The sequence below is a fragment of the Oncorhynchus nerka genome, linkage group LG14 (assembly GCF_034236695.1).
Source record: "Oncorhynchus nerka isolate Pitt River linkage group LG14, Oner_Uvic_2.0, whole genome shotgun sequence".
Classification (NCBI taxonomy): domain Eukaryota; kingdom Metazoa; phylum Chordata; class Actinopteri; order Salmoniformes; family Salmonidae; genus Oncorhynchus; species Oncorhynchus nerka.
The window spans coordinates 68,617,141-68,643,494 of NC_088409.1; the positions used below are offsets into that span (position 1 = coordinate 68,617,141).

General features: G+C 43.3%; 1 protein-coding gene and 1 long non-coding RNA gene across 3 annotated transcripts; both read right to left on the reverse strand.

The window, feature by feature from the left end:
* Positions 1-26,354, reverse strand: tbx4 (T-box transcription factor 4). Its single transcript, XM_029672653.2, is given in 9 exon segments — positions 1-1,412; positions 1,414-2,006; positions 2,241-2,479; positions 3,229-3,317; positions 3,534-3,686; positions 8,418-8,565; positions 13,933-14,052; positions 25,791-25,885; positions 26,211-26,354. Coding segments are annotated over 9 exon segments (1,659 nt in total). The 3' UTR covers positions 1-1,334.
* Positions 16,811-18,571, reverse strand: LOC115136829 (uncharacterized). Of its 2 annotated transcripts, none has more exons than XR_010465673.1 (4): positions 17,766-18,571; positions 17,602-17,644; positions 17,165-17,367; positions 16,811-17,028 (listed from the first exon to the last, which is right to left on the reverse strand). It is a non-coding gene; the product is annotated as an uncharacterized LOC115136829 (long non-coding RNA). The 2 variants fall into 2 exon arrangements; XR_010465672.1 differs by having other exon boundaries at positions 17,087-17,367.

Genomic DNA, 26,354 nt, shown 5'->3' on the forward strand with positions numbered 1-26,354 from the left:
CATCATGTTTGGGAGAAAGAAATATTCAAAGAAGTTATATCGAGAAAACAAATGTAATAATGAAGAGATAATGTGGGTCTGCTAGGTAATAGACCCACCATATTGTTCTGTTATTACCCATTCCTACTTGTCAAGGTCAGACAGGCCGGGCTGAATGTTACCCAGTCGTCCCTACTTCAGTTCAGCTCAGCTTGACTTCACAATGTGGCTCCTCGCCCGCCCCACTCGGGCTGTTTTACATTTGCAGTCTTGTAAGGATTTTTCCAACGCAGTCATTTGGGGCTGGGATTTGTGAGAAGCTCTGTGTTCTGCACTAGTGTTGGCTTAACAATGATTCCTTAAGCTCCCATCTGGTTGGCCAGGGACCTTCTCTGAAGTCTCACTTCAACAGGCGGGAAGGCTGCTTCGGAACGGACCGCAGGTTTGGAGCCAAAGTGCTAAGCGATTACTGCCCTATTGTGGTTCAAAGACTTGGGTTACCGCTAACTAAGGGCCGTTTGGCTTCATGCTTAGTAGTGTCACGCTAGCTTACAATATGGCTAGCAGAGGAGTATGGTTGAAGATGAGATCTAGAACTACACACACTTAAGCTCTGCTCAAATGGACTGCATGGGTGGGCTTGTTGTGTAGTTTACCTGCAGCCCATGTTTACAAGTTCAACAGATTTCTAACTGGCAAAGTATCTCAATACAAGCAGAGATGGCAAAATTAAATGAAGGCTTTACTCAAAGTTTCAACAAAACACTTGGCCTGTTACTTCAATCTCTTTACACATACACATCCATGTCCCACTCACTCGTTTGCTGATAATAATATGATCAAGTTTTGCATTGAAATGTTTTTCTTAGAAACCTTAATCAATTCATTACTGGTACTTGTCCATCTTTACCATAAACACACTACTTCAAAGGCATAATGGATATTTTTCACTTTGCTGAACACATCTCCTTTTGGCAGTTTGACATTGAACGTTTTAGATGATTTTTTAAAGCCATTATATGGCAAGCTTTGCATAATTCTATAGAGGGGTTCTTCCTCTGGAATACTCATTATCATCATCACAGGCACAATGCTCCTCCAGTCAGGACAACATGGATCTGAAGGCGCAGATCTTTTAGGCAGATGTAGGCTTCTATTGGAGTTTGGTCACTCTGATCTGCTTCTCCTCATGCTAAACTACTATGGCTTCATCATGGTCATCATGGCTGTATTTCAACATAATCTAATTTCAGATGCCTCACATGCAGTTCAAAGTTGGCTGGCTGGCTGATTCTGAACTGACCGGATGGGTGGACATCGCCGCTGCCTCAGGAGCCACACAGCACTCCCTAGCCCTAGCTATCATTCCAGTGGGCCCCTACACTGCTCTGCCCCATCTGGTACTGGTAGGACGGGTCCCGGATGGATGGGGGTGCTCTGTGTTGGGAAGGCTGAGAACTCCCTGTGAGGACGGAGAGGAGACCCAGGCTTCCTGTGGTACAGAGGAGGATGGACCACCGGCCTGCTACCCCTGGAACCAGGAACCGGTGGAGAGGAAGACGAGATGGAGGACGACGAGGGGATGGTGGCCAGGCCTCGCTGTGCTGTGGCTGGACTGTAAATTCCTATGTCGGACTGGGGGCGAGGGGGTCCGGTGGGGGTGTGGTGGGGCACCACGGAGGTGGCGGTGGCAGTACTGGTGAAGTGAGCAGTGAAGGGCTGGTAGGGGACAGCCTCCACTGTCTGCACGCTGTACCGCGGGTAAGGCTGCACCGACGCCCACATGTTGCAGTTCAGAGAGGGGGGAGCCAGGTCGTCAGCACCCCCAGCCCCGTGCCCGTTCTCTCCCTCCATCCCTCCATACATACAGGCCTCCCTGGAGCTTATGGCCTCACCGCAATAGGGGTGGGACAGCAGTGGAGGCTCGTAGGTGGGAGGAGAGCAGAAGTAGTGTTCCTCTGAGACTGCTGGAAGTGCTGTGTCCAGATATGGCCGTTTACAACCCAGTTCCAAGTGCCTGGTGTTATCTGTAAAGAAATTAAGATTAAATCATCATCACTGAGTATCAACCTCGTGACCTATGATGCTTCTTTATACTGTTTGGAACTGTGTACCAAGCCATTTATATTGTGTGATATTGATGTGTAGCACCAAAAGATGTGTTGCAAGACAACAAAGTTTTCTGAAAGACTAATGAGGACTGCCCATTTTCTGTGATTGACAGGTGTGGAGATGTTCAGGTAGGCCTGTAGCTAACCCACCTCTGTGTTTGAAGCAGTGGTAGAGCAGGCTGGGCTCTCGGCTTGGAGGGAAGGAATTGGAGATGTGTTCCTGGTGGTCTGAGTTCCCCAGGGGCACCCCACCCTCGTACTGGTAGTGGGAGAGGACCTGGGGGTGCCCCGACAGGTGCACCCCAGCTCCCAGCTTCCCCGTCCGGTGACCATGTGAGGAGAGGAGCCTCTGGCGAACCAAGTTCTTAGAAATCACTGGGTAGTCTTTTCTACGGAGAGGAAGAAGGGAACACAAGAACAGAAGGATTAGCGTTAGTGTTAGTGTTGGGGAAGCTACTCTGAAAATATAGTTTATCAAGCTACCAGTTAATTCATACTGGAAGAAGTTAACCTACATAAAAGCTACCCTTAAGAAAAATATAGCTTACTTAACTAAATTTACTTAGAAAAAGTGGTTAATTACATCCAAACTACTTCTAAATCTAAAATGTCAGACTACAAATTGCAAGAGCAGTTCACTCTGGAGCCAGCTGTTAACAGAATGTGTAATTTAGCCTATTAAACACAAAAAGTGAGAATTAGGCAGGTCTGATGTAAAAATTAAAAATACATTTTTAAAAATTTAAAAATCTTGCCTACTTTACCGATATTTTATTTTTGTTAAAAAAGCTTGTCTGTAGTTCCAGTAGTTAGCTTCACCACTACATGGTAAAACACTACCAAGATTTGAATTTAGTTCAACTACGACCAAGCTACTGCAAAATTGAATTAAATCAATAGTTGAACTAAATGTAGTTCACCACTTCCCAATACTTGCGTTACAGATTCTACTTAGCAGAGAGTGCTGTATTAAAGGAAGCAAGCACAGATAAAGGAAGAAATGGAACAAGTTCCAAAAGGAACAAATGGTTCCAAGGAATGATGTACTGTCCCAAAATAAAAATTGTTTCTATGATAAAGTAAGTATTCCATATACTTTTTATTGAGTGGCACATTCCCATAAACATACAGAACATACCCCTGGAGTCTGGAGACACGCAGGTCCCCTTCGTCGCTGCCACGGAAACCCTTGGCAAACGGGTTGTTCTCGATCTTCAGCTGAGTTATCTGAGAAGACAGCAACATATCTTGTCACTGCACTTGAGACTCATCATGAAATGTGCAGCTAGGTTCCGTCAAAAATAGTCTTTCTATAATTTGGAACATTTCTCCTGCAGATAGTGTTTTGAAGACATGCTCTCGTATTACTGACATTAGAAACGTGTCAGACTGTGTGTGCAGCAGACGTTGAACATCAGATAGCAGGTGGCACACATACTGTACCTTGTGGTTCTGGTAGGAGGTGACAGAGATGAAGGCTGTCTCGTGAAACACGTGAGTGCAGTAGGCTGTGTTCTTAGACCCAAAGGCGTTGTTCTCGTCGGCCTTGACGATGTGGAGCCGAGGCTGGTACTTGTGCATCGAGTTCAGGATGATCTATCAGGGGGAAAGATGGAAAGTACAGGGTCAGACGAACGACAGCTGAGTCGATCACAGCACACAGTCCTCTTAGTGGCATCGGTGAATGACCAGACACCACCACAGGTTTAAGACTGTTTCAGATGTTTTTATTTATTTTTTAAGGCTAGTTGTTCCTCATTTAAATGAATGGTTGACCCTGGCCTAGATGTTAAATTCCAAGTGATGTAATTGTATTGACTTGAATAGACTCATAGTGTGAATGGGGTGCTTAAGATGCTCAGGTTTTCCATGGCTAGCCTTTTTAGCAGGTAGGCCTATTTTAATACTATTGGAGTCAGCATTAGTGGGCATACAATGCCCAACTTTGTCCATACATGTGGAAATTTGACAATATACTGTAGTTCAATGTGTTGATACTGAAAAGTGGGCACCCTTTTGTCACACTTGAGTTGCAACTGTATAGTGCATCAATCAGCATGTGTGGAGCGTGCTCAATGTTTGGGTTGGGGGGGTCTAGGTTAGCACATTGCACCAGTCTGCTCAGAGTAGCCCAGTAGCCTAGCCACGTGCTCACTAGAGTGTCAGCAGGGTTGGAGCAAGGGTTATCTCCAGTGCAGCTCTGTCAGGGCCGATGAGCATCAAGCTCTCCCCCACTCCCACCTCCTCTCCTACATTCTAGACTCACGGCCCAGTAGTACAAGGGCATTGTCTTAACAGGCGAGCCCCTCCAGGAGGCTACCACAGAGTGGGGTTAAGACTATCAAGCACAGGCGGGCCGGTTCACCATAATTGGGGAGGATGGGCTCATAGTAATGGATGGAACAGTATAAATTGAATGGTATCGAACACATCGCTACAAATCACTTAAGCTATAGACTTATATCTCCTTCTCTAACTTTAAGCATCAGCTGTCAGAGCAGTTTACCGATCACAGCCAATCTGTAAATAGCCCACCCAACTACCTCATCCCCATATTGTTATTTATCTTTTTGCTCTTTTGCACCCCAGTATCTCCTTGCACATCATAATCTGCACGTCTATCACTCCAATGTTAATGCTAATTTGTAATTATTTCGCCTCTATGGCCTATTTATTTCCTTACCTCCCTAATCTTCTACATTTGCACACACTGTACATAGATTTTTCTATTGTGTTACTGACTGTACGTTTGTTTATATGTAACTCTTTCTTGTTGTTTTTGTCGCACTGCTATGCTTTATCTTGGCCAGGTCGCAGTTGTAAATGAGAACTTGTTCTCAACTGGCCTACCTGGTTAAATAAAGAATAACATCAAACGCATGATTTCCATGTGTTTGATACCATTCCATTCACTCCATTCCAGCCATTACTATGAGCCGTCCTCCCCTCAGCAGCCTCCTGTGTTATTAGGGCACAGGCAGCCAGGGTTATAGTTGCACCCTGAACAGCCCAATGCTCACATGCCTTTGCACCCTTTTGCTGAGGCAAGGTTCAGACAGAGATAAACAATTGGTTCATTGGCTGCCTAGAGACCTGAGGCAGAACACGGATAGAGATAAGCTACTGGTTGGTTGACTGGAGACTCTCTGGTGATGACCTTTGTCTAGTCTGCTAGTCTGGCCAGTGTCTGTCTGGAGGGAGTGCAGGAAGGAGTCTGACTCTCTCTGTTCTGTCTGGTTGCATTGAGCAGGACAAGCCTTCCTTGGATCAATCCAGAACCAAATCATGCATTCTCTCTTTTATCTTGTGGGTGAAAATGCCAGCCCCAGACAGTCTGCTAACTGGTTTTTACACCAAGACACTCAGTGACAGCTGGGAAGTGACAGCATTTCAGGAGTGATTCCTTGGACCATCTCTTGGTCAACAGTAGCATGGGTCAGTGGGAGCCCAGATCCCAGATCAGTGATAGTGTTTTTACTGCTGATGCTGAGCAGGTCAGCAGCAAAGGGAAGGGAAGGGCAGGGCAGAGTTTGTGGGGGATGGTCAGAAAGGGGAAGGTCTGTCATAGATATGAGACCCCTGGGTTGAATCAAGCTGATGGCCATCCTGATCTGGGCTGGACTAGCAGCCATGCTGACCCACATACTTGCACACACAGTCATGCAGACCGCATACTCTCACATATATAAACACACTTGAAAAGACACACTCTCAAATGCACAAACAACAGAGTCTGTCATTGACTGTCATTAGCTCACTTAATTCACAGGCTGTTTTGTTTTGGCTGTGGGTCAGTTAAGAGCAGTGGTGTCAAACTAATTTTTCACCGGAGAATGCATTCAGTCTTCAATGAGGTCCGGAGGGCTGCATTGAAAATATTTTCAATGCTCCCTGACTGTCTAACTTTCATTTCAGTGATTATTAGCGAGCTGGATTTAACCCCCCATGGGCCGTATGCTTGACACCCCTGGTTTAGTGGGTCAGGTGGGTGGTGGATCCAGTGCTATGCAGGGCAGGGAGGAGAGGCTCTGGCTCCCCTGCTGGTGTTGGCTGTTCTATGGCCATCAGCAGGGCTTAGCTAGACCTGGCCCCTCTCTCTCTCTGTCCTCATTACTCGCCCTTATCACTATCCAGGCGGCGGACTCAACCTGACAGCGGGCCTCGCCGCTGATCCCAGAGGTTATGAACCTAATGAGTTCTCCTTCTGACGGGATGGCTTTGGACAAGCCTGCTCAGAGTTCCTCTGGGCAGCACTGCTGCCGCCGTCACAGCAAGACACTCACTTTCTCTCGTATGCTTTCTCTCTCTTTCCCTCTCTTCTCTCTCTGTCACTCCCTCCACTTCACTCCCTCTTTCACCCTCTGTTCCTTTTCCACTCCGGCCATCTTTTCTCGACTCCTTCCCCCTCTCTCCTCTCTCCCTCTTTCCCTCTCCTCTCTCCCTCGCTTTCCATAAAGACAGCTTCATGACTCAGTCTCTTGTTAAAAAACGCTCTATCCTGCTGTTGTTTTAACACCGGTCTGTTGAAGTCTCATCCACTGTGTAGTTTTTACTAAATGAGCCGTATCCAGTCACCTCTCTTGTTTTACATGGCCAAGAGAAGTGAGAAGCTATATTGTGTGAAATGACCCAGTGCCTTCCTGGGATGTGACCTACATTGTGAGGCCTCAGTAGCTAACCATCCCCCTCGCTCTCACTCTCTCTCTATTCCTTTACAGTTAATTGAGCTTAAAGATTATAGATGTTGTTGACATTATTCAGAGCAGTCAAGCTGTTGATCAGTTGCATCAGCAGGGCCAAGTGATGTGACAAGCAGAGCACTTCGCTCGATGACAAAGAACTAAGTGGCTTTAAGGGCCAAGTGTGAGGTCACATGGCCAAAGTACCTGTTGTTGTTTGGCAATTGTCCAGCATATACCCATAGTTTAGTTGTGTACTGTTACAGTTGAAGTCGGAAGTTTACATACACTTAGGTTGGAGTCATTTAAACCATTTTTTCAACCATTCCACAAATTTCTTGTTAACCAACTATAGTTTTGGCAAGTTGGTTAGGACATCTACATTGTGCATGACACAGGTAATTGTTTACAGACACTAAGTTAAGCTAGCTAGCTTCTGTCCTCCTCTGGGTACATTGACTTCAATACAAAACTTAAGAGGCTCGTGGTTCTCAGCTCCTTACACAGTAATTATGACAACTTCCAGAGGACGTCCTCCAACCTATCAGAGCTCTTGCAGCATGAATTGACATGTTGTCCACCCAATCAAAGGATCAGAGAATGAATCTATTACTGATTCATACGCTACAGCTAGCTAGCACTGCAGTGCAGTGCATAAAATGTGGCGAGTAATTTCCTCAAAGAGAAAGACTATAGTTGAACAGTTTTGAACAAATTAATTTCTTCCAAAATTAAGGAGAAGCGAGAGAGAGAGAGCTATATTTGGTTGTATTTTTTAAATTTTATTTCACTTCGCTAGTAAATGCAGCTAGCTAGTTTAGCCTACTCAAACAGAGAGGGATGCTATGTCAGCTAGCTGGCTATGGCTATCCAACACTGGAACTCTTCCAAGTCAAGGTAAGATTTTGGTTTTATTCATTTATTGCCACCGGGGTCCGCCGGTGTAACTGTTAAACTACTTTCTTACTGTACACTGGGTTTACTAAAGCATTAGTTCTTGTAGTTCTAGTTGACTATGACGTGGCAATGATGTTGGCTGTGTGTAGTGGTTTAGCGGTCATGATATGAAGGTTTTTTCGTCTGGTGTCAGACAGCTGATGTGCTGTGCACTGAAGTCCACAAGCGAAGGGAAAAGGTGTATCACGTGTGCTCACGTGTGCTATGAAAGTGAACTGTTAGCGTGTTACCAGGGGTCTATTCATTGCACCGATTCTGTTTAAAAAGGTTTCTTCAATGGAAGCAAACGGAACGAAACAGTGATATTTGTCCAACAGAAACTCTCATTTGCAACTGTTGGACTAATGATTACACCCTAGATCAGCTAGATGCAGGCAAGGCAGTGTGAATGTGTCACTGTCTGTCACCTTGATTACTCAAATTTCTCTCAACCTGTGCATCTACGTCATGAAGGGTACAGGGAAAATTTGAGTATCATGTAGTAGCCTAAACCTATCACTGTTACATTGAACTGGGTGAATGGAATATGAATGACAGTCATCCAATATGCTATAATAGAAATAAGGCTGTGCTTATTAAAAAATATATATATAATCCTCCCTCATCTTAAATGCACCGACAGCCACTGATTTGAGTGAATGTTAGCCTGTGTGCAGGGATGCTGTAGGTAGGTAAACTGAGGGTCACTCACATGCCCAAAGGGGTCCAGGTGGTTGTTGGTGAGTTTTAGCTTCTGAAAGGACACCAGCTGCCTCATCCAGTGGGCTCCTGTAGCTGGGGAGTCTGGGTGGACATAGAGCCTCCCTGGCATGGCTGGCTCCGCCTTGCCTGCCACCATCCTGAGTAGAAAAAGGAGGAGAAGAAAGAAGAACGAGAGTGGGAAGGTGAGAGGGTGATGAAGAGACAAATTAATGTGCAACATCATAAAGACCCCTTGGCTAGCAGCAACCAATGGGCATTACTCTGCCAAGATGACTCAGCCATTGCGGTAATCCTGCAGCCATATACAACCCAGTAGCCCTGTGATCTACCAAACCATATTGTCACAGCATGGCCAAATCTTCCAGCAGCCACACGACTCCATTCAGGCTCACTGATAGGCCACTGAGACTTAAGGATCCCTTTTTATACTAAACACATGTAGCTACAGTCAGTAATCATAAAAAATTACAGCCGTTTCAGCCCTCACTCCATGGGCTATAGGAACCATTCTCTCAGACTGGAGGTGCTGGTGGTTGTTTCAACCGTAACATCAATGCTAATTACGCTCCTCCAAGGTGTCGCTGAGAGAATCCAGAACACCACACTGGCAAACGCTGGGATTCCATGCCCTCCCAGGCCATCCCACAAAGATCTGGAACAAATGGCCATTAAAAAAAATGGCTGCTGGAGAAAGCAAAGCATGGTGGTACATTTTATGGAGACTTTGTCTAAGTCTCAAATGGTACCCTATTCCCTACATAGTGCACTACTTCTGACTATGGGCCCTGCGATTAGGGTTTTCTTGGCATGACTAGGGTTCTGGTGTCAGTACACCCTACCCTGGATATGGTTGTTTTGTCATTTGCACGGCTGGCAGTGCTAATGATTGATGCCGCTCCGGTGGGCAGTGGCAAAGGGCAGGCTGTGGTGGCATCACTACTTATGGCTAGAGGAATACAGATTATGTCAAATTGAGTTCAAAGTAGATTTGGTTTTGCATTTTAGCTAACCCTAACCGTAACCTAATTCTTCTAACCTGCTACGTTAATTATCCTAACCTGCTGCGTAAGTTGCAGCCAGGCGCTCCTTTTCACAAGAGCAATGATTAAATTGACAGAAACCTTTCGGTTTTCCTCCTTATTCAACCACAACAGACTCAATGTTACGAAAAGTCAATTCTTTACCCCTTTTTCGTGGTATCCAATTTGTAGTTACAGTCTTGTCTCATCACTGCAACTCCTGTACGGACTCAGGAGAGGCAAAGGTCGAGAGCCATGCATCTTCCAAAACACGACCCCGCCAAGCTGCACTGCTTAACCTGGAAGCCAGCCGCACCAATGTGTCAGAGGAAACACTGTATACCTGGCGACCGTGTCAGCATGCACTGCGCCTGGCCTGCCACAGGAGTCCCTAGTGCACGGTGGGACAAGGACATCCCTGCCGGCCAAACCCTCGCCTAACCAGGACGACACTGGGCCCATTGTGTGCCTCCCCATCGGAATCCTGGTCGTGGCTGGCGTCGACAGAGCCTGGTCTTGAACCCAGAATCTCTGGTGGCACAGCTAGCCTTAGACCACTGCGCCACTCAGGAGGCCCTTGTTCTGGTCAATGTGACATAAGCTGTATCCCATCTAGTCAAAACCGGCATCACCCAAGGTATAGGGTCAATGGAAGGACAGCGGGTACAGCCCAGCAGGCAGCTTGCTAATGACAATCCGCAGCTACAGTTTAGTTAGAGCAGCAACTGAGACATGAGGCACTGCTCTTGCTGTGCTCAAGGAGCATGCATGGTTTGACATAATATTATAACATGACCTCAATAACAACAAAGCTGTCTGTGGACAGACTTGTCGCAAAAAAAATATTACAGTACTAGAGATTTCGATGATCATCATACTGTTTTTGTGTCCTCTCTCTCTCGTTCTGAGAAGTGGTGATTTTCTCTGCAGCCAGGCGCTCCTTTTCACAAGAGCAGTGATTAAATTGACAGAAACCTGTCGGTTTTCCTCATTATTCAACCACAACAGACTCAATTTAGGCTGCTTGCTGAAGGCAGCAAGTGCCTGGACTCATACTCCATCTCTCCATTCCATCAATGAATGTATACAAATGAACGAATGAACAGATGAGTTGGAGATGGACATCACACATGTTGGTCTTGAACACAAAGAAAATGTTGTTAACCAATACACACACACAAAAATAAGGGTTCCTCAAGGGTTCTTTGTGAAGGGTGATGGTTCTATGTGGAACCATACTGACCCAAATAACCCTTTGAGCCGTGAAATGTTTTTTTTTGTAATTAGCAGAGTCAAAAAAGGGTTCTTTCCTCTTTTAGTGCTAATTAAAGGGTGGCGGATCATTAGAAATGTTGGGGGCGTGGTTTGAGCACTGCTCTTTTTGTAAAACCGAGTGTCATTACAGTTTATCTCATCTTTTTTGCTATGCCATATTGAAAATGACTATGGCCAATGACAGTGTTTTGTGAAAGACTCATGTATGGCCTTGATGTCCTTAAGGGTCCTTAAGGAGAGAATTGAGAACCACTGACTGAAGCAACAGTTCTCAATTGACACAAGGCCATTCCAGAGCTAGCACACCTGATTAAGCTTGTCAATGAACACAACAATAAAACCTATGGAATTGTAACACTATAATAGGGCTAACCAGAAAAAAATAACCCTGTATGGTTCTTCAAAAGGTTATTTGGAGAACTTTTGAGATTGATTATGGTTATATAAAAAAAAAGCTTTCTCCAGGTAGGTTCTATAAAGAACCATCAAGGGTTGTAATCATAACACTAAAAAGGATTCTGCTATATAGAACCTTTTTATAGTGCTTTATAGGAAAGGGTTCTTTATAGCAACATAAAGCTTCAATTTAGAACTGTATTAGCATGGTTCTTTATCTAACCTTCAAAAAAGGGTTCTATATAGTGCAAAAAAAGAGATCTACTATGGTTACAATGCTTTTTGGTGCTGTATGGTTCCACATGAAACAACGTTACATTATCCAACATGACATTTGTAAGGGGGGGGGGGGGGTGTAAATAAAGAATATAATGCAGAAAACGTGGTCATTTCTACCCTTCCATTAATTTGGTTTGCATAATGATGTCACAGCATGTAAAGTTTTTGTTCAAGAGGGCCCTCTGCCTGGGGTTTGTGTGTGTGTGTGTGTGTGTGTGTGTGTGTGTGTGTGTGTATGTGTGTGTGCGCATGTGTGTACTGTGTGTCTGTGTGTATACTGTGTGTCTGTGTGTATACTGTATGTGGGAGGCAGCATCACCTGAAGCATATAAAACTGTCTGAGAGTGTTATATGTCTCTCTCATTTGCACCCACCGTTAATGTCTACTCTACAGCGTTGGTGATTATTTTCCTATGGTGAGAGGAAGGCCTCTGCTGAGTGGTGGGGGTGAAGCTGTGGGGTTGAGAAGATAATAGCTACTTTCACCTTCCTTAAGCTCACCGCTCCCTCCCTAACCTCCCCATTTCTTTTGACCCCCCTTTCCATTTCAAAACATCCCTGACTCCTGAGGTCTAAAGCCAAGCAGCATCTGAGACAGAGATGAGTAGGTGGATTTCTCATAACAACCATTAAGGATGTTACTAATCTAAGCCCTGAGCTTAGAGAAGAACTTGAGCAATACTGCAAACTGGAAGAACCACTCTGACAAGGTTTTTGGCAGGATTTTACAATTGTCTATGTATATTTTCTATTCTGGTGTATTGTATGCATTGCTGTATTGTCTGTTTTTAATATGTACAGTTGAAGTCAGAAGTTTACATACACTGAGGTTGGAGTCATTAAAATAATTTTTTCAACCACTCCACAAATTTCTTGTTAACAAACTATAGTTTTGGCAAGTCAGTTAGGACATCTAGTTTGTGCATGATACAAGTCATTTTTCCAACAATTGTTTACAGGCAGATTATTTCACTTATAATTCACTGTATCACAATTCCAGTGGGTCAGAAGTTTACATACACTAAGTTGAATGTGCCTTTCAGAAAATTACGTCATGGCTTTAGAAGCTTCTGATAGGCTAATTGACATAATTTGAATCAATTGGAGGTGGACCTGTAAATGTATTTCAAGGCCTACCTTCAAACTCAGTGGCTCTTTGCTTGACATCATGGGAAAACCATAAGAAATCAGCCAAGACCTCAGAAAAAAATATTGCAGACCTCCACAAGTCTGGATCATCCTTGGGAGCAATTTCCAAATTCCTGAAGGTACCACGTTCATCTGTACAAACAATATTACGCAAGTATAAACAGCATGGGACCACGCAGCCGCCATACCACTCAGGAAGGAGACGTGTTCTGTCTCCTAGAGATGAAATGTACTTTTTAGTGCGAAAAGTGCAAATCAATCCCAGAACAACAGCAAAGGACCTTCTGAAGATACTGGAGGAAACAGGCACAAAAGTATCTATATCCACAGTAAAACAAGTCCTATATTGACCGAACCTGAAAGGCAGCTCAGCAAGGAAGAAGCCACCTCTCCAAAACCTCCATAAAAAAGCTAGACTACAGTTTGCCACTGCACATGGGGACAACGATTGTACTTTTTGGAGAAATGTCCTCTGGTCTGATGAAACAAAAATAGAACTGTTTGGCCATAATGACCATCATTATGTTTGGAGGAAAAGGGGGAGGCTTGCAAGCCGAAGAACACAATCCCAAATGTGAAGCACGGGGGTGGCAGCATCATGTTGTGGGGGAGCTTTGCTGCAGGAGGGACAGGTGAACTTCACAAAATAGATGGGGTCATGAGGAAGGAAAATTATGTGGATATATTGAAGCAACATCTCAAAACATCAGTCAGGAAGTTAAAGCTTCCAAATGGACAATGACCCCAAGCATACTTCCAAAGTTGTGGCAAAATGGCTTAAGGACAACAAAGTCAAGGTGTTGGAGAGGCCATCACAAAGCCCTGACCTCAATCCTATAGAAAATATGTAGGCAGAACTGAAAAAGCATGTGCGAGCAAGGAGGCCTATAAACCTGACTCAGTTACACCAGCTCTGTCAGGAGGAATGGGACAAAATTCACCCAACTTATTGTGGGAAGCTTGTGGAAGGCTACCCGAAACATTTGACCCAAGTTAAACAGTTTAAAGGCAATGCTACAAAATACTAATTGAGTGTATGGTAACTTCTGACCCACTGGGAATGTGATGAAAGAAATAAAACCTGAAATAAATCATTGTCTCTACTGTTATTCTGACATTTCACATTCTTAAAATAAAGTGGTGATCACAAATTACCTAAGACAGGGCATTTTTACTAGGATCAAATGTCAGGAATTGTGAAAAACTGAGTTTAAATGTATTTGGCGAAGGTGTATGTAAACTTCTGATTTCAACTGTACATTTTTGTATTGACTGTATAGTTGCTGTCTTGGTGACCAGGTTTCCCTCATAAAGTAGATTCCTTAAGGGTCTTCCAGGTTAAATAAAGGATCACATTTTTTAAAATGTGTCTCTGACTAAACTCACCACTTGTTGTCACAGAACTTGTAGCGATGGTCGTCGGCGGGGACAATGTCTGTGAGGAGGATGTACTTCGTTTTCGGGTTCATGCCCGTCACTTTAACCTTGTAGCTGGGGAACATCCTCCTGTGAAGGACACAAGAGAAGGGTCTTACATTAAATTAGACATTTCCTAATGATGATTCCACCCACCATAATACCCACTAGACCTAATGCTTGCTCCCCAACTCACTCAAACACGAATTGGGTCAGCATTTAGTTATTGGTGACAAAGTCACCTCATCCTGATCCAATTTGGAAAGACCTGCCATTAGCTTCTAAGCACCTTTAGTATCGTAAGACCCGTAAATACGGAGGTTTATTTAATGCCTTATGTCTTCATGCTGTCCTCACACCTTGGAGCTTTGAGGGATGTTGAACGGGAATCAAGGTGATAAGACGCTTTGGGCAATGATGTCACCCAAGCTTTTTGAGCACCTAAGTATCTTCCCTCACCTAGCTACCTTACACTGGAAAAGATTTCCCTCTTCAGATGAGCTAATGAAAATCAGCCAAGGTGTCTCTCCATGGGGCTGAGTGCAAAGGGTAAACATGCATAAGAGGCTCTTCTCCGGCTTTGCAGGAGGGTTTAAGTCAGCCCTGAGTGTAGCATCAGCACGGAAAGTGTTCTCCCCGCGGCAGATGAGCGGACGATTAGCACTCAGAAAGCGGCTCAAGCCAGGCTTAGAGACTGATTGGGACGGGTAAGGAGCTAGAGAGGTCACAGTAGATCACAGAGTTGGAGGTATGTAACCACAAACTGGTTTAATCAACTTTATTTGTCTACGTATTGTGGTGTGGAAGCTACGTGGAAAATACATTGGATTTGAAAAATGTAATCAATGTAAAAGTATGTTTTGAGGGTGGAAATTCAACCACAATTTTGTCATCATTGTAACCAGTGTTCAACATAGACAAACCTTGTATCAAATATGTTGAATATGTAAGTTTGAAACATTATATCCACTATCAGAAAGAAGACTATAGGCTGGGTAGTACCTCCTACTGGAGAGTTAATCTATCTACTGCTATTCATTTGGTCTCCCATCCAGGGTTTTGACCAATCCGAGCCCTGTTTAGCTTTTATATGTGTCACTGGCTACTACCAATGTGCTATCATGAGAATGAATACTGAGCAATCTCTAAATAACTAAATCTATTCACTGTTGCTACTGAAGTCATTCAAAGGGATAGCTTTAACAGAGCAAATTAAATGTAACCATATACTTTATAAGCCATACTGTATATCATCAATTACACTATTTAGGCCTATATAGCATTTGCAAAGTCATCAACAGCTTTTTAAAAATTATTTTCTTTATTTTTTAAATTATTATTATTTTTTATTTTTTTACCTTTATTTAACCAGGAAGGGCTCATTGAGATTTAAAATCTCTTTTTCAAGAGCGTTCTGGCCAAGATGGGAGCACCAAGTCATTATAAAAATTACAGACAAACAACATGAAAAACTACAAGTAATCTAGTAAAAACCATAGAATTCACAAGAGTATAACAAAAAATAAAAACAGCTAATTAAAAACATTGACAGGTCAGGGAATCAGTCTCAAGATCATTCATCAGTGATTTAAAAATACCAATCGGGGCATGTTCTTCCAGTTTAAAAGTATTTTGTAAGGCGTTCCAAGACGATGGCACAGAGCAGCTTTTGTTCAAATTCAACCCAGGGTTCAACTAAAAGTATAAACTGGGTGGTTCGAACCCTGAATGCTGATTGGCTGAAAGGTGTGGTATATCAGACCATATACCATGGGTATGACAAAACATTTATTTTTACTGTTCTACTTAAGTTGGCAACCAGTTTATTATAGCAATGAGGCACCTCTGGAGTTTTTGGTATATTGTCAATATACCACGGCTAAGGGCTGTGTCCAGGCACTCTGCATTGCATCGTGCTCAAGAACAGCCCTTAGCCATGATATATTGGCCATATACCACACCCCCTTGGGCCTTATTGCTTAAATATCCAATACATGTACACTTAGAGTTTCAAGCTTTAGTTGATTTCAAATCATCTTCAATTGAATCATTAATATGTTGGATTCACATCTCCATCTCAACCAAAAATAAAAGTTAAAGAATAGGACTAAATCAAATCATATTTTTTTAAAGTGCATCTAAAGTTTGATTAGACTAGATTTAGTCCTATTCTATAACTTTTATTTTTGGTTGAGATGGAGATGTGAATCCAACATATTAATGATTAGAAGTGACTCCAACATATAAATGATTCATTTGTAGACAAACTGGATATTGAACAGTCTTTGGTTGTCAATGCAACCAAATATCAACATTTAAAGGAGATGTATCTTCTGCTTGGATAGGTCCATCTGTGCCACTGATTTAGTCTGGCTTTAATTCCAGTTTCTCTACAAATGAATCATTGATATGTTGGATTCACGTGTCCACCTCAACCAAAAATCTAACTTAAAGAATACGACAAAAGGCAGGAAGGCCCTAAAAATTGTCAGACTCCAGCCACCCTAGTCATAGACTGTTCTCTCTGCTACCACATGGCAAGCGGTATGCACCAAGTCTAGGTCCAAAATGCTTCTACCCCCAAGCCATTAGACTCCTGAACAGCTAATCAAATACCCGGACTATTTGCACCCCGCCAACACCATTTTTAGAATGCTGCTACTCTCTGTCTATTATCTATGCATAGTCACTTTATCTCACATTTACATTTACATTTAAGTCATTTAGCAGACGCTCTTATCCAGAGCGACTTACAAATTGGAGCATTCACCTTATGACATCCAGTGGAGCAACCACTTTACAATAGTGCATCTAAATCTTTTAAGGGGGTGAGAAGGATTACAACATGATGGGACCTCTGTCTCCTCTCCAGCAGTATTATAACATGATGGGACCTCTGTCTCCTCTCCATTCAGCAGTATTATAACATGATGGGACCTCTGTCTCCTCTCCATTCAGCAGTATTATAACATGATGGGACCTCTGTCTCCTCTCCATTCAGCAGTATTATAACATGATGGGACCTCTGTCTCCTCTCCATTCAGCAGTATTATAACATGATGGGACCTCTGCCTCCTCTCCATCTCCAGCAGTATTATAACATGATATTATAACATGATGGTACCTCTGCCTCCTCTCCAGCAGTATTATAACATGATGGTACCTCTGTCTCCTCTCCAGCAGTATTATAACATGATGGGACCTCTGTCTCCTCTCCAGCAGTATTATAACATGATGGGACCTCTGTCTCCTCTCCATTCAGCAGTATTATAACATGATGGTACCTCTGCCTCCTCTCCAGTAGTATTATAACATGATGGGACCTCTGTCTCCTCTCCAGCAGTATTATAACATGATGGGACCTCTGCCTCCTCTCCATTCAGCAGTATTATAACATGATGGGACCTCTGCCTCCTCTCCAGCAGTATTATAACATGATGGGACCTCTGTCTCCTCTCCAGCAGTATTATAACATGATGGGACCTCTGCCTCCTCTCCAGCAGTATTATAACATGATGGGACCTCTGTCTCCTCTCCAGCAGTATTATAACATGATGGGACCTCTGTCTCCTCTCCAGCAGTATTATAACATGATGGGACCTCTGTCTCCTCTCCAGCAGTATTATAACATGATGGGACCTCTGTCTCCTCTCCATTCAGCAGTATTATAACATGATGGGACCTCTGTCTCCTCTCCATTCAGCAGTATTATAACATGATGGTACCTCTGTCTCCTCTCCAGCAATATTATAACATGATGGGACCTCTGCCTCCTCTCCAGTAGTATTATAACATGATGGGACCTCTGTCTCCTCTCCAGCAGTATTATAACATGATGGGACCTCTGTCTCCTCTCCAGCAGTATTATAACATGATGGTACCTCTGTCTCCTCTCCAGCAGTATTATAACATGATGGGACCTCTGCCTCCTCTCCAGCAGTATTATAACATGATGGTACCTCTGTCTCCTCTCCAGCAGTATTATAACATGATGGGACCTCTGTCTCCTCTCCAGCAGTATTATAACATGATGGGACCTCTGCCTCCTCTCCAGTAGTATTATAACATGATGGGACCTCTGTCTCCTCTCCAGCAGTATTATAACATGATGGGACCTCTGTCTCCTCTCCATTCAGCAGTATTATAACATGATGGGACCTCTGCCTCCTCTCCAGCAGTATTATAACATGATGGGACCTCTGTCTCCTCTCCATCCAGCAGTATTATAACATGATGGGACCTCTGTCTCCTCTCCAGCAGTATTATAACATGATGGGACCTCTGCCTCCTCTCCATTCAGCAGTATTATAACATGATGGGACCTCTGTCTCCTCTCCAGCAGTATTATAACATGATGGGACCTCTGCCTCCTCTCCAGCAGTAATATAACATGATGGTACCTCTGCCTCCTCTCCAGCAGTATTATAACATGATGGGACCTCTGTCTCCTCTCCATTCAGCAGTATTATAACATGATGGGACCTCTGCCTCCTCTCCATTCAGCAGTATTATAACATGATGGGACCTCTGCCTCCTCTCCAGCAGTATTATAACATGATGGGACCTCTGCCTCCTCTCCAGCAGTATTATAACATGATGGGACCTCTGCCTCCTCTCCAGCAGTATTATAACATGATGGGACCTCTGCCTCCTCTCCAGTAGTATTATAACATGATGGGACCTCTGCCTCCTCTCCAGCAGTATTATAACATGATGGGACCTCTGCCTCCTCTCCATTCAGCAGTATTATAACATGATGGGACCTCTGCCTCCTCTCCATTCAGCAGTATTATAACATGATGGGACCTCTGCCTCCTCTCCAGCAGTATTATAACATGATGGGACCTCTGCCTCCTCTCCATTCAGCAGTATTATAACATGATGGGACCTCTGCCTCCTCTCCAGCAGTATTATAACATGATGGGACCTCTGCCTCCTCTCCATTCAGCAGTATTATAACATGATGGGACCTCTGCCTCCTCTCCATTCAGCAGTATTATAACATGATGGGACCTCTGTCTCCTCTCCATTCAGCAGTATTATAACATGATGGGACCTCTGTCTCCTCCCCATTCAGCAGTATTATAACATGATGGGACCTCTGCCTCCTCTCCATTCAGCAGTATTATAACATGATGGGACCTCTGCCTCCTCTCCAGCAATCTCTACCTACATGTACATATTACCTCAATTACCTTGACTAACCTGTGCCCTCACTTATTGACTCTGTACCGGTACCCCCTGTATATAGCCTCGCTACTGTTATTTTATTGTTGATCTTTAATTATTTGTTGTTTTTCTATTTTCTTCTTTTTGAACTTTGTTAACACTTATAATTTTTTAACTGCATTGTTGGATAAGGGCTTGTAAGTAAGCAATTCACTGTATTTGGCGCATGTGACAAATACAATTAGATTTGATTTGAAATCAAGTCAAACATTAAATGCACTTTACATAAAGTTTGATTTGATTTAGTCCTATTCTTTCAATTTGAATCTTGATTGAGATGGAGACGTGAATCCAACAAATCAATAATTAATTTGTAGATGAACTGGAATTAAAGCCAGACTAAGTCAGCGGCACAAAATATACATTTCCTTCAAATGTTGATATTTGGTTGCATTGACAACAAAACACAATTCAATATGGGGCTGATTCCAACCCGCGTTAAGCGCGTAAATGGAATATAATTCCCTTTTTATGCCCTTTTCTCTCTACGCATATACTGAATTTGAACTTAAGCATGCTATTCACCCGCTATTATTTTGGGTGGGGATCGAATAAATGAAGGTGTGGCAAAGGTGTGTCTGATATGCCGTATTCTGACCTTGACTTAATTCCCTCATAATTCCACCACATTTATGTGCAAAGAAACCATAAATAATGTCTAGCCAACATACCGGTTCCAAGTGGAAAAAGCATCATTATTTCCTGATACAAATAACAACATTCTCAATGCACTGTAATTTACAACTTGATGAGAGCTATTGATAAGAACTAGGTAAATGAGTAATCCGTTTGAATCAGAGAATTGTAAATATAAATTATATATTTTACCTTATAATCGCTGGAGACAAATGTGAAACCAGTCATATGGCAGCAAACTGAAGCATATCAACGTATCAACTTTCCCACAGTAAAGATTATGAAATGCAGAATTTAAATTGAAAGACATTTTAACTTGCAGGGATGGGCACTCTCAAATGTCTTAATTATAGGCTACCCCACATTCTCTGTATCCTATTTCTATCAGGTTAAATATTACCCACTACTGGGTAACTTACTGTTAATTCCCTTCAGTTGGTATAGACTACATTATCATTCCATTTAATTCCATTGTTTTGTTTACAGCCATGTGGTTGTTGCTGAGGATCATTGGTAACAGTTGATAATATATATATTTAAAGACATGTAGGCTACTTAAATCGTTATGGAGTAAAGCGCAGACCAAGCCGTAACAGTTTGAACCTGATGCATGGTGCAATACTCGGCTGTGTCATCACACAATTCCATGGTTAGTGCAGGCAATAGACGAGGGTATAGCCTGCTATTGTACACTATTCTCTCTATTATATTTCTATGTACACTAATCTTCCAACATTACCATGGGTTGAAGAACTGAATGTGAACATTTTCAGAATTAATCAAACCACTGTCTTTTTTCTTTCGTGCATAAATGCTCTCCTATCCTGTTTTTTTATGATTCCTAAATACTTCCTAACCCTAAATAATCTATAAGATCAGAGTTTTTTTTATCTACCAATTGGTGCCGAAACGTAGAAGAATATGCATATATTTAGATGACTTTCTTTCATGATCTCTAATATTCTGAACACGTTCTCTGGATATATTCTAGTGAATCTGTGAATAAAATTAAATCTATAAGGTGTTTAAAGAGATGACTTAAGGTAAATGTACTGAAAACCTTATTGAATGAAAACTCCACGAGAAAATCTGTTGGCCAGCAAGTGGGAGGGTTTTCAGCGGTTTAATTGCATTTATTCAGCATGAGAAGGAATCACACCGGAATCACACCTGCAAATCCTGTTTCATGCCTACACAAGGTAAGTCTGAATACTAACTACTGAGAAGTGTGTGGGAAAGGTGTTCCTAAATCAGAATCGGGTCTTTCACTTTTGTAATACCGTAAATAGCCCATTAACTTGTTAATAAATGAACAAATTATATGTTGGATTCATGTCACCAATTAAATCAAAAATAAAAGTTAAAGAATAAGATTAAGCCAGTGGCTCAGATGAAACTATCCACTATCCAAGCATTAGATATCCATAAAATGTTGATATTTGGTGGCGTTGTCCACCAAACACAATACAATATTACTTTTGTAATTCAGAAATACAGACTAAAGTTAAAGCTGTCTTACAAACTAATGTAACAGTATTTATTCAACCTTAAAATAAGTAACATATCCATGGCCACATTTTGAAGTTAGTCTACAGTAACTATAAATGTCTTCTTATGTTCTTATGGGCTTCTGAGTGGTGCAGTGGTCTAAAACAGTGCATCACAGTGCAGGAGGTGTCACTACAGTACCTGGTTTGAATCCAGGCCGTTGGCCTGGGTAGGCCGTCATTGTAAATAAGAATTTCTTCTGAACTGGCTTGCCAAGTAAAATGTGTCATAGAAAGCTAGCATGCAAAGGTTGCAGGTATGTGGAGCTTGACACAGTTTCTATAATAATCTGTGCAGAATCAGCATTGATGTACTTTTTATGCAATCCAGGTAATTTGGTTATGCTATTAGATTAAATAGTGTGATAATACATTAAGTTGTTGTATAAATTCAAAATATCTGACATTGTATTACTATTTGAACTTTCTGTGCTTTTAAATGGTTGAAAGCGCAGTGATAATACATTTAGATAACAGCGACGGAAAATCTGACATTATTTTTCCATTGGAATTTGGTTGTGCTTTTAGATGGTTGAAAGCATAGTGCTAACACATTGGGAATTCAACAAACTTATGGCTGTCTTTTTTAGGGGGTGAATAAAGGTTGAAATTGAATTGATCCAACATTTCAACCAAACATTACTCACATTTCCACGTTGAAATGACGTGGTGTGCCCAGTGGTAAGTTCCTACATTTCACCTGATGGTTTTTGAGAGTGCATCGGCAGCACCGCCAAAAAAATAGTTCCCTGCTCTCATCCATCTCAGAGAGAGAGACTCGGGAATGATAGACAGAATATACTAATATAGCAGACAAGGCCATAAAACACATGAATACCCCTACCTTCCGTGACCTCTTCCCTGTGAAACGGCCCTCTTTTTCATCCCATCTGCAAAGCAAAAAGTTGCAAAGGGATCTGCAGCACCCCTTATAAACCCCTAAGTGCTTTTTAATGGCGGTTCGGATAGGACAGCACTTTGTACATCTGACTTGTCATCGTACCGCATCACCCCCTGAGAGAATGGTCGGTCAAAGGGTCTGTACTCCAGTACAGTTGATCTGCTGCTTCCCCTTCTACCGACAACCGGTTAAAATAGTGGGAGTGTGAGACACACTTGTGAAAGACTGACAGTGACATGCTCTCTGAATAGATCAGTGTAAGAGCGGGCAGATAGCTGGCCCCCTAAGCAGGCCAAGCATAAGGCTCTGGATGCATCAAAGGTAGTGCACTATGTAGGGAATAGGGTGCCATTTGGGACTCAGCCTCTATCTGTTGCTAACGCACAAGGCTTCAAAGGACCCATCCAAGATCTTTCTGGCCTGACAGCAGCCCTAGCTAAAGTTTTGTTCATGGATCACATTACTGTAAATACTCAACCCGCCCTGTACAGTAGAGGGGATTGAAGGCAGGTAATCTCTCTCCGTCTCTCTCAGGCTCCAAATCCAATCAGTGAGGAGATCAGTCCTGGTGTCATGCTCACAGAAAGACCTTTTAATCTGAGGGGAACATCCAAAACAGATCTGCAGCTCATCCCAGCCCCACTCACACCATCCAACCAGGCCCATATTGAGGCCTGTGTCAATAGATCAGGCGGTCTCCAGAAGGATATAAGGCTATTTCTATGTAACCCACCCTACCATTATTGCTTTTGGCTTTTCAGCACTTCCATGATTCCATTTTCCCACAAAGACATGACTCGATCGAAATAGTGGTGTACAGTAACCCCTCAGTTACTGTGGAAACATTGTTCAATCGGGCCCTAGAATTACCATCTCCCTATCTGAGTCCATTTCCAAAAGACTCAGCTCTACGAAGGGGTAACACAGCACAGCTCTGCGAGGGGGCCCACACTGGATCACATAGCATGTCTAATGGCTAATCGGGGACCTCAATGGCTCAGCCACCTCAGCCTGCCTGATGACAGATGCTGTGGTTTCCATGGCAAAGCTGCCAAACAGCCATGATAAAATATCCAAGTTGTACTGTCCATCCCCTTGAAGTGCAGCACTTTACTCAAAAGCATGCCTTTGTGTCATCCAAAACAGAATATGACAATGCATGAACAATGGAATAGGGATTCATTTGTTAAAGTGAGTGCCTGTCAAAACTCAGGAGCAGTCAGGACCAGCTGATTGCCACATAATCCCAAGGCATGCGTTTTCTGTGCACGTGCGTGTCTGAGAGAGTGTTTGTGTGTGTAGAGGACTGGAGAGAATGAGAAATAGAGATGGAGAATGTGTATGATATCAGTGTCAGTGTGTGGGTGTGTGTTTGTGTGGCGTGAGCCAGCTGTTTTCCTAGCAGCTCAGCACTAGGAGCCTCCCTGCCTCCTAGGCCCTCCAGTCCAGGGATCTATCCAGGCTCTGTTCCAAATGGTACCCTATTTCATTTATAATGTACTACTTTTGACCAAGGCCCATAGGGCTCTGGTCAAAAGTAGTGCACTACATGGGGAATATGGTACCATTTGGGAATCCCATCCAGTCTCTGGGAACCTCCAGCACTGAGGGAGATCAAAAGGAGTGGCGGGGGGATGATGGAGCGTTCCAGGCCCCGCTAGACGCTGCTGAAAGCGGGCGCCGGGGTCCTCTAATCACCCCTCCACCACCGCTCCCACTGACGGACTGTGTACAGAGAGAAAGAGAGGCGAGAAGGAGCACCGTGTGTACAGATAGGGAGAGAGGGGAGAGTTGGAGCACTGCCTGGGTATGTTAAAGGGCAAGGATTAAGACTGAGACTGTGGCACTCACAATAACAAACTACATCTACGTTCCTCAGTCAGGAGTTCACTGACTGCACTGTATGAGGCTTAAGGGCCAAGCTGCACTGTAAGAGGCTAAAGGTCAAGCTGCACTGTAAGAGGCTGAAGGCCAAGCTGCACTGTAAGAGGCTGAAGGTCAAGCTGCACTGTAAGAAGCTGAAGGGCTGAACTGGTCGTATGTTTCCCAACCCATGGTCTAGTCTAAAGACACAGCCATAACTTCTTCCTAGTCCTGCCACTCTGCCCCTTCCAATGAGTGCTGACCGGACACTGCCCGCCCTCTATAGGGTGTTGGCCTCTCACTGTCCTGAGAACCTTCATTCATTCATTTATTAATTTGTTCATTCATTCATCCTTCATGTACTGACACTGATTAAAACCTGCTAGCTCATCAGATCCTTTAGCATCTAGCAGCACCTAGCACCACTGCTTGATGCTCCTTCCAGATTCCTCTATGAAAAAGTCTCTGCTGGGATAAATTGGCATTGAATTGTTTTGGCAGTCTCAGCTGCAACTTGAACAACAATATGTCTGTTAGAGAGCAAAATGTCGAGCAAAATGTCTAGCTAGAGCTGGTGTAGCAGTGAAGCAGCCTTGCTATATTTACTCGTCATTTTTGCATAGAGATTCAGATTACGATTTTGGCACCTATAGTTTTTCTATAACATTCTCAACAAAACCAACTCTCACCCACTGTGTTGAGGCCTACAAGTGGTTAAATTTACAATACATTTTTATTTTCAATAACATTTTATACTTCACATCAGTTCAGACAGAGTTCATTCTTAGAATGATTGAATTACGTACTGTAGCTTCTCCTGCTCCATTACGGAGCAACATAAACCTGGTGTGCGTCCCATACGGCACCCTATTCATGATCACCATGGGCTTGAGTCAGAAGTAGTGCACTATAAAGGGAACAGAGTGCCATTTGGGAAGACGCCCTGCTTTTCTCTGGCTTCTTAGGCTGACTGACTGGATAAGCCTAGTCAGTCAAGTTTTCCAGCTGAGTGCAGCTGGCGGAGCTGCGTAGCTAAGCGTCACTCTGAGGCCGGGCCCTTCAAAGGTTTTAAGGAATTCTCAGCACACTTTATCAGCTGGACAAGGGAAAGCCCATCTTTCACAGTGATGCGGCATTAAAGAAAAATTGTGGTGACCTTTTACATTTTGGACTGGGAAAAAAGCCCCTGTGAGGAATGAGGGGTGGGCGGAGGTTAGTTAGAAAGCATCTAGTCATCTTCTGGTTAAAGTCCAGGTTAAGGGCCAGACTGTCTAATCCACGGGGCGGCATTCAATCTAACACACAGAGCAGGACTGTGGGTTTGTGTTTTCAATTAGATATTCACTGGGGCAGACATGACGACTCTACCACTACCTGAGACCCAGGGTGCCATAACTGTAGCATGGTGTAATTGGTTGCCTTAGCTCCAACAGATGGTCATAGCTGCTCAAAATGGAGGTGCCGTAATGACTACATTTTAACACTATTGAAAGCAGCTACACAATTAGCAAAAGTAACCCATATTTTTGGAGAGTCTCAGATGAGTCTAGTACAGTTTAGCATAGTGCAGTGTAGTATATAATGTGTTGTGCTAGTCTACTAATATGGTATAGCCCATGTATTGCTGTGATATATGAACTGTAGGTACTCACCTGCCTGCTTTCGTTATGATCATCTCTGTTCCCGCCTCATGGAACTTCTTCCACAGCTCCCTCTCATGAAGAAGAACCTTGATGTTCTCAATATTCTAAATAGAGAAAGTTAGAGACAGCCATGAGGGTTGGCAACCTGTTGTGGGCTTATAGACAACTCAGATTATACCATCTGCATTTTTAAGTTAAAGTTCATTCTCAATAAATCATTCCCAATTGATAGGGTATCCACTGACTAGAAATAAAAACACCCACGATGTAATTTGGCCAATAATTTTGTCAAATCAACATTTATTGAAATTGAGAGCAAGGACACATACCCATTTGGCCATTTCCAAGAATAAGAAACGTCTGAACATACAAAACCTTTGCAGTTGTGGTTCTGGCTCTGTGTTGAGAGCCTACAATACCCATGATTACCTGGTCTGGCTCATTGCCCTGGGGGGTGCTAGGAGTTGTAGGCAGGCCCAAGTGTGAGGAGTCAGGGCTGAGATCTGGGGGCCCTCCAGGCTGGACCCCAGTCACACTGTCATCCGTCACAGCTGAGGCCTTCTCCTGGAGCAT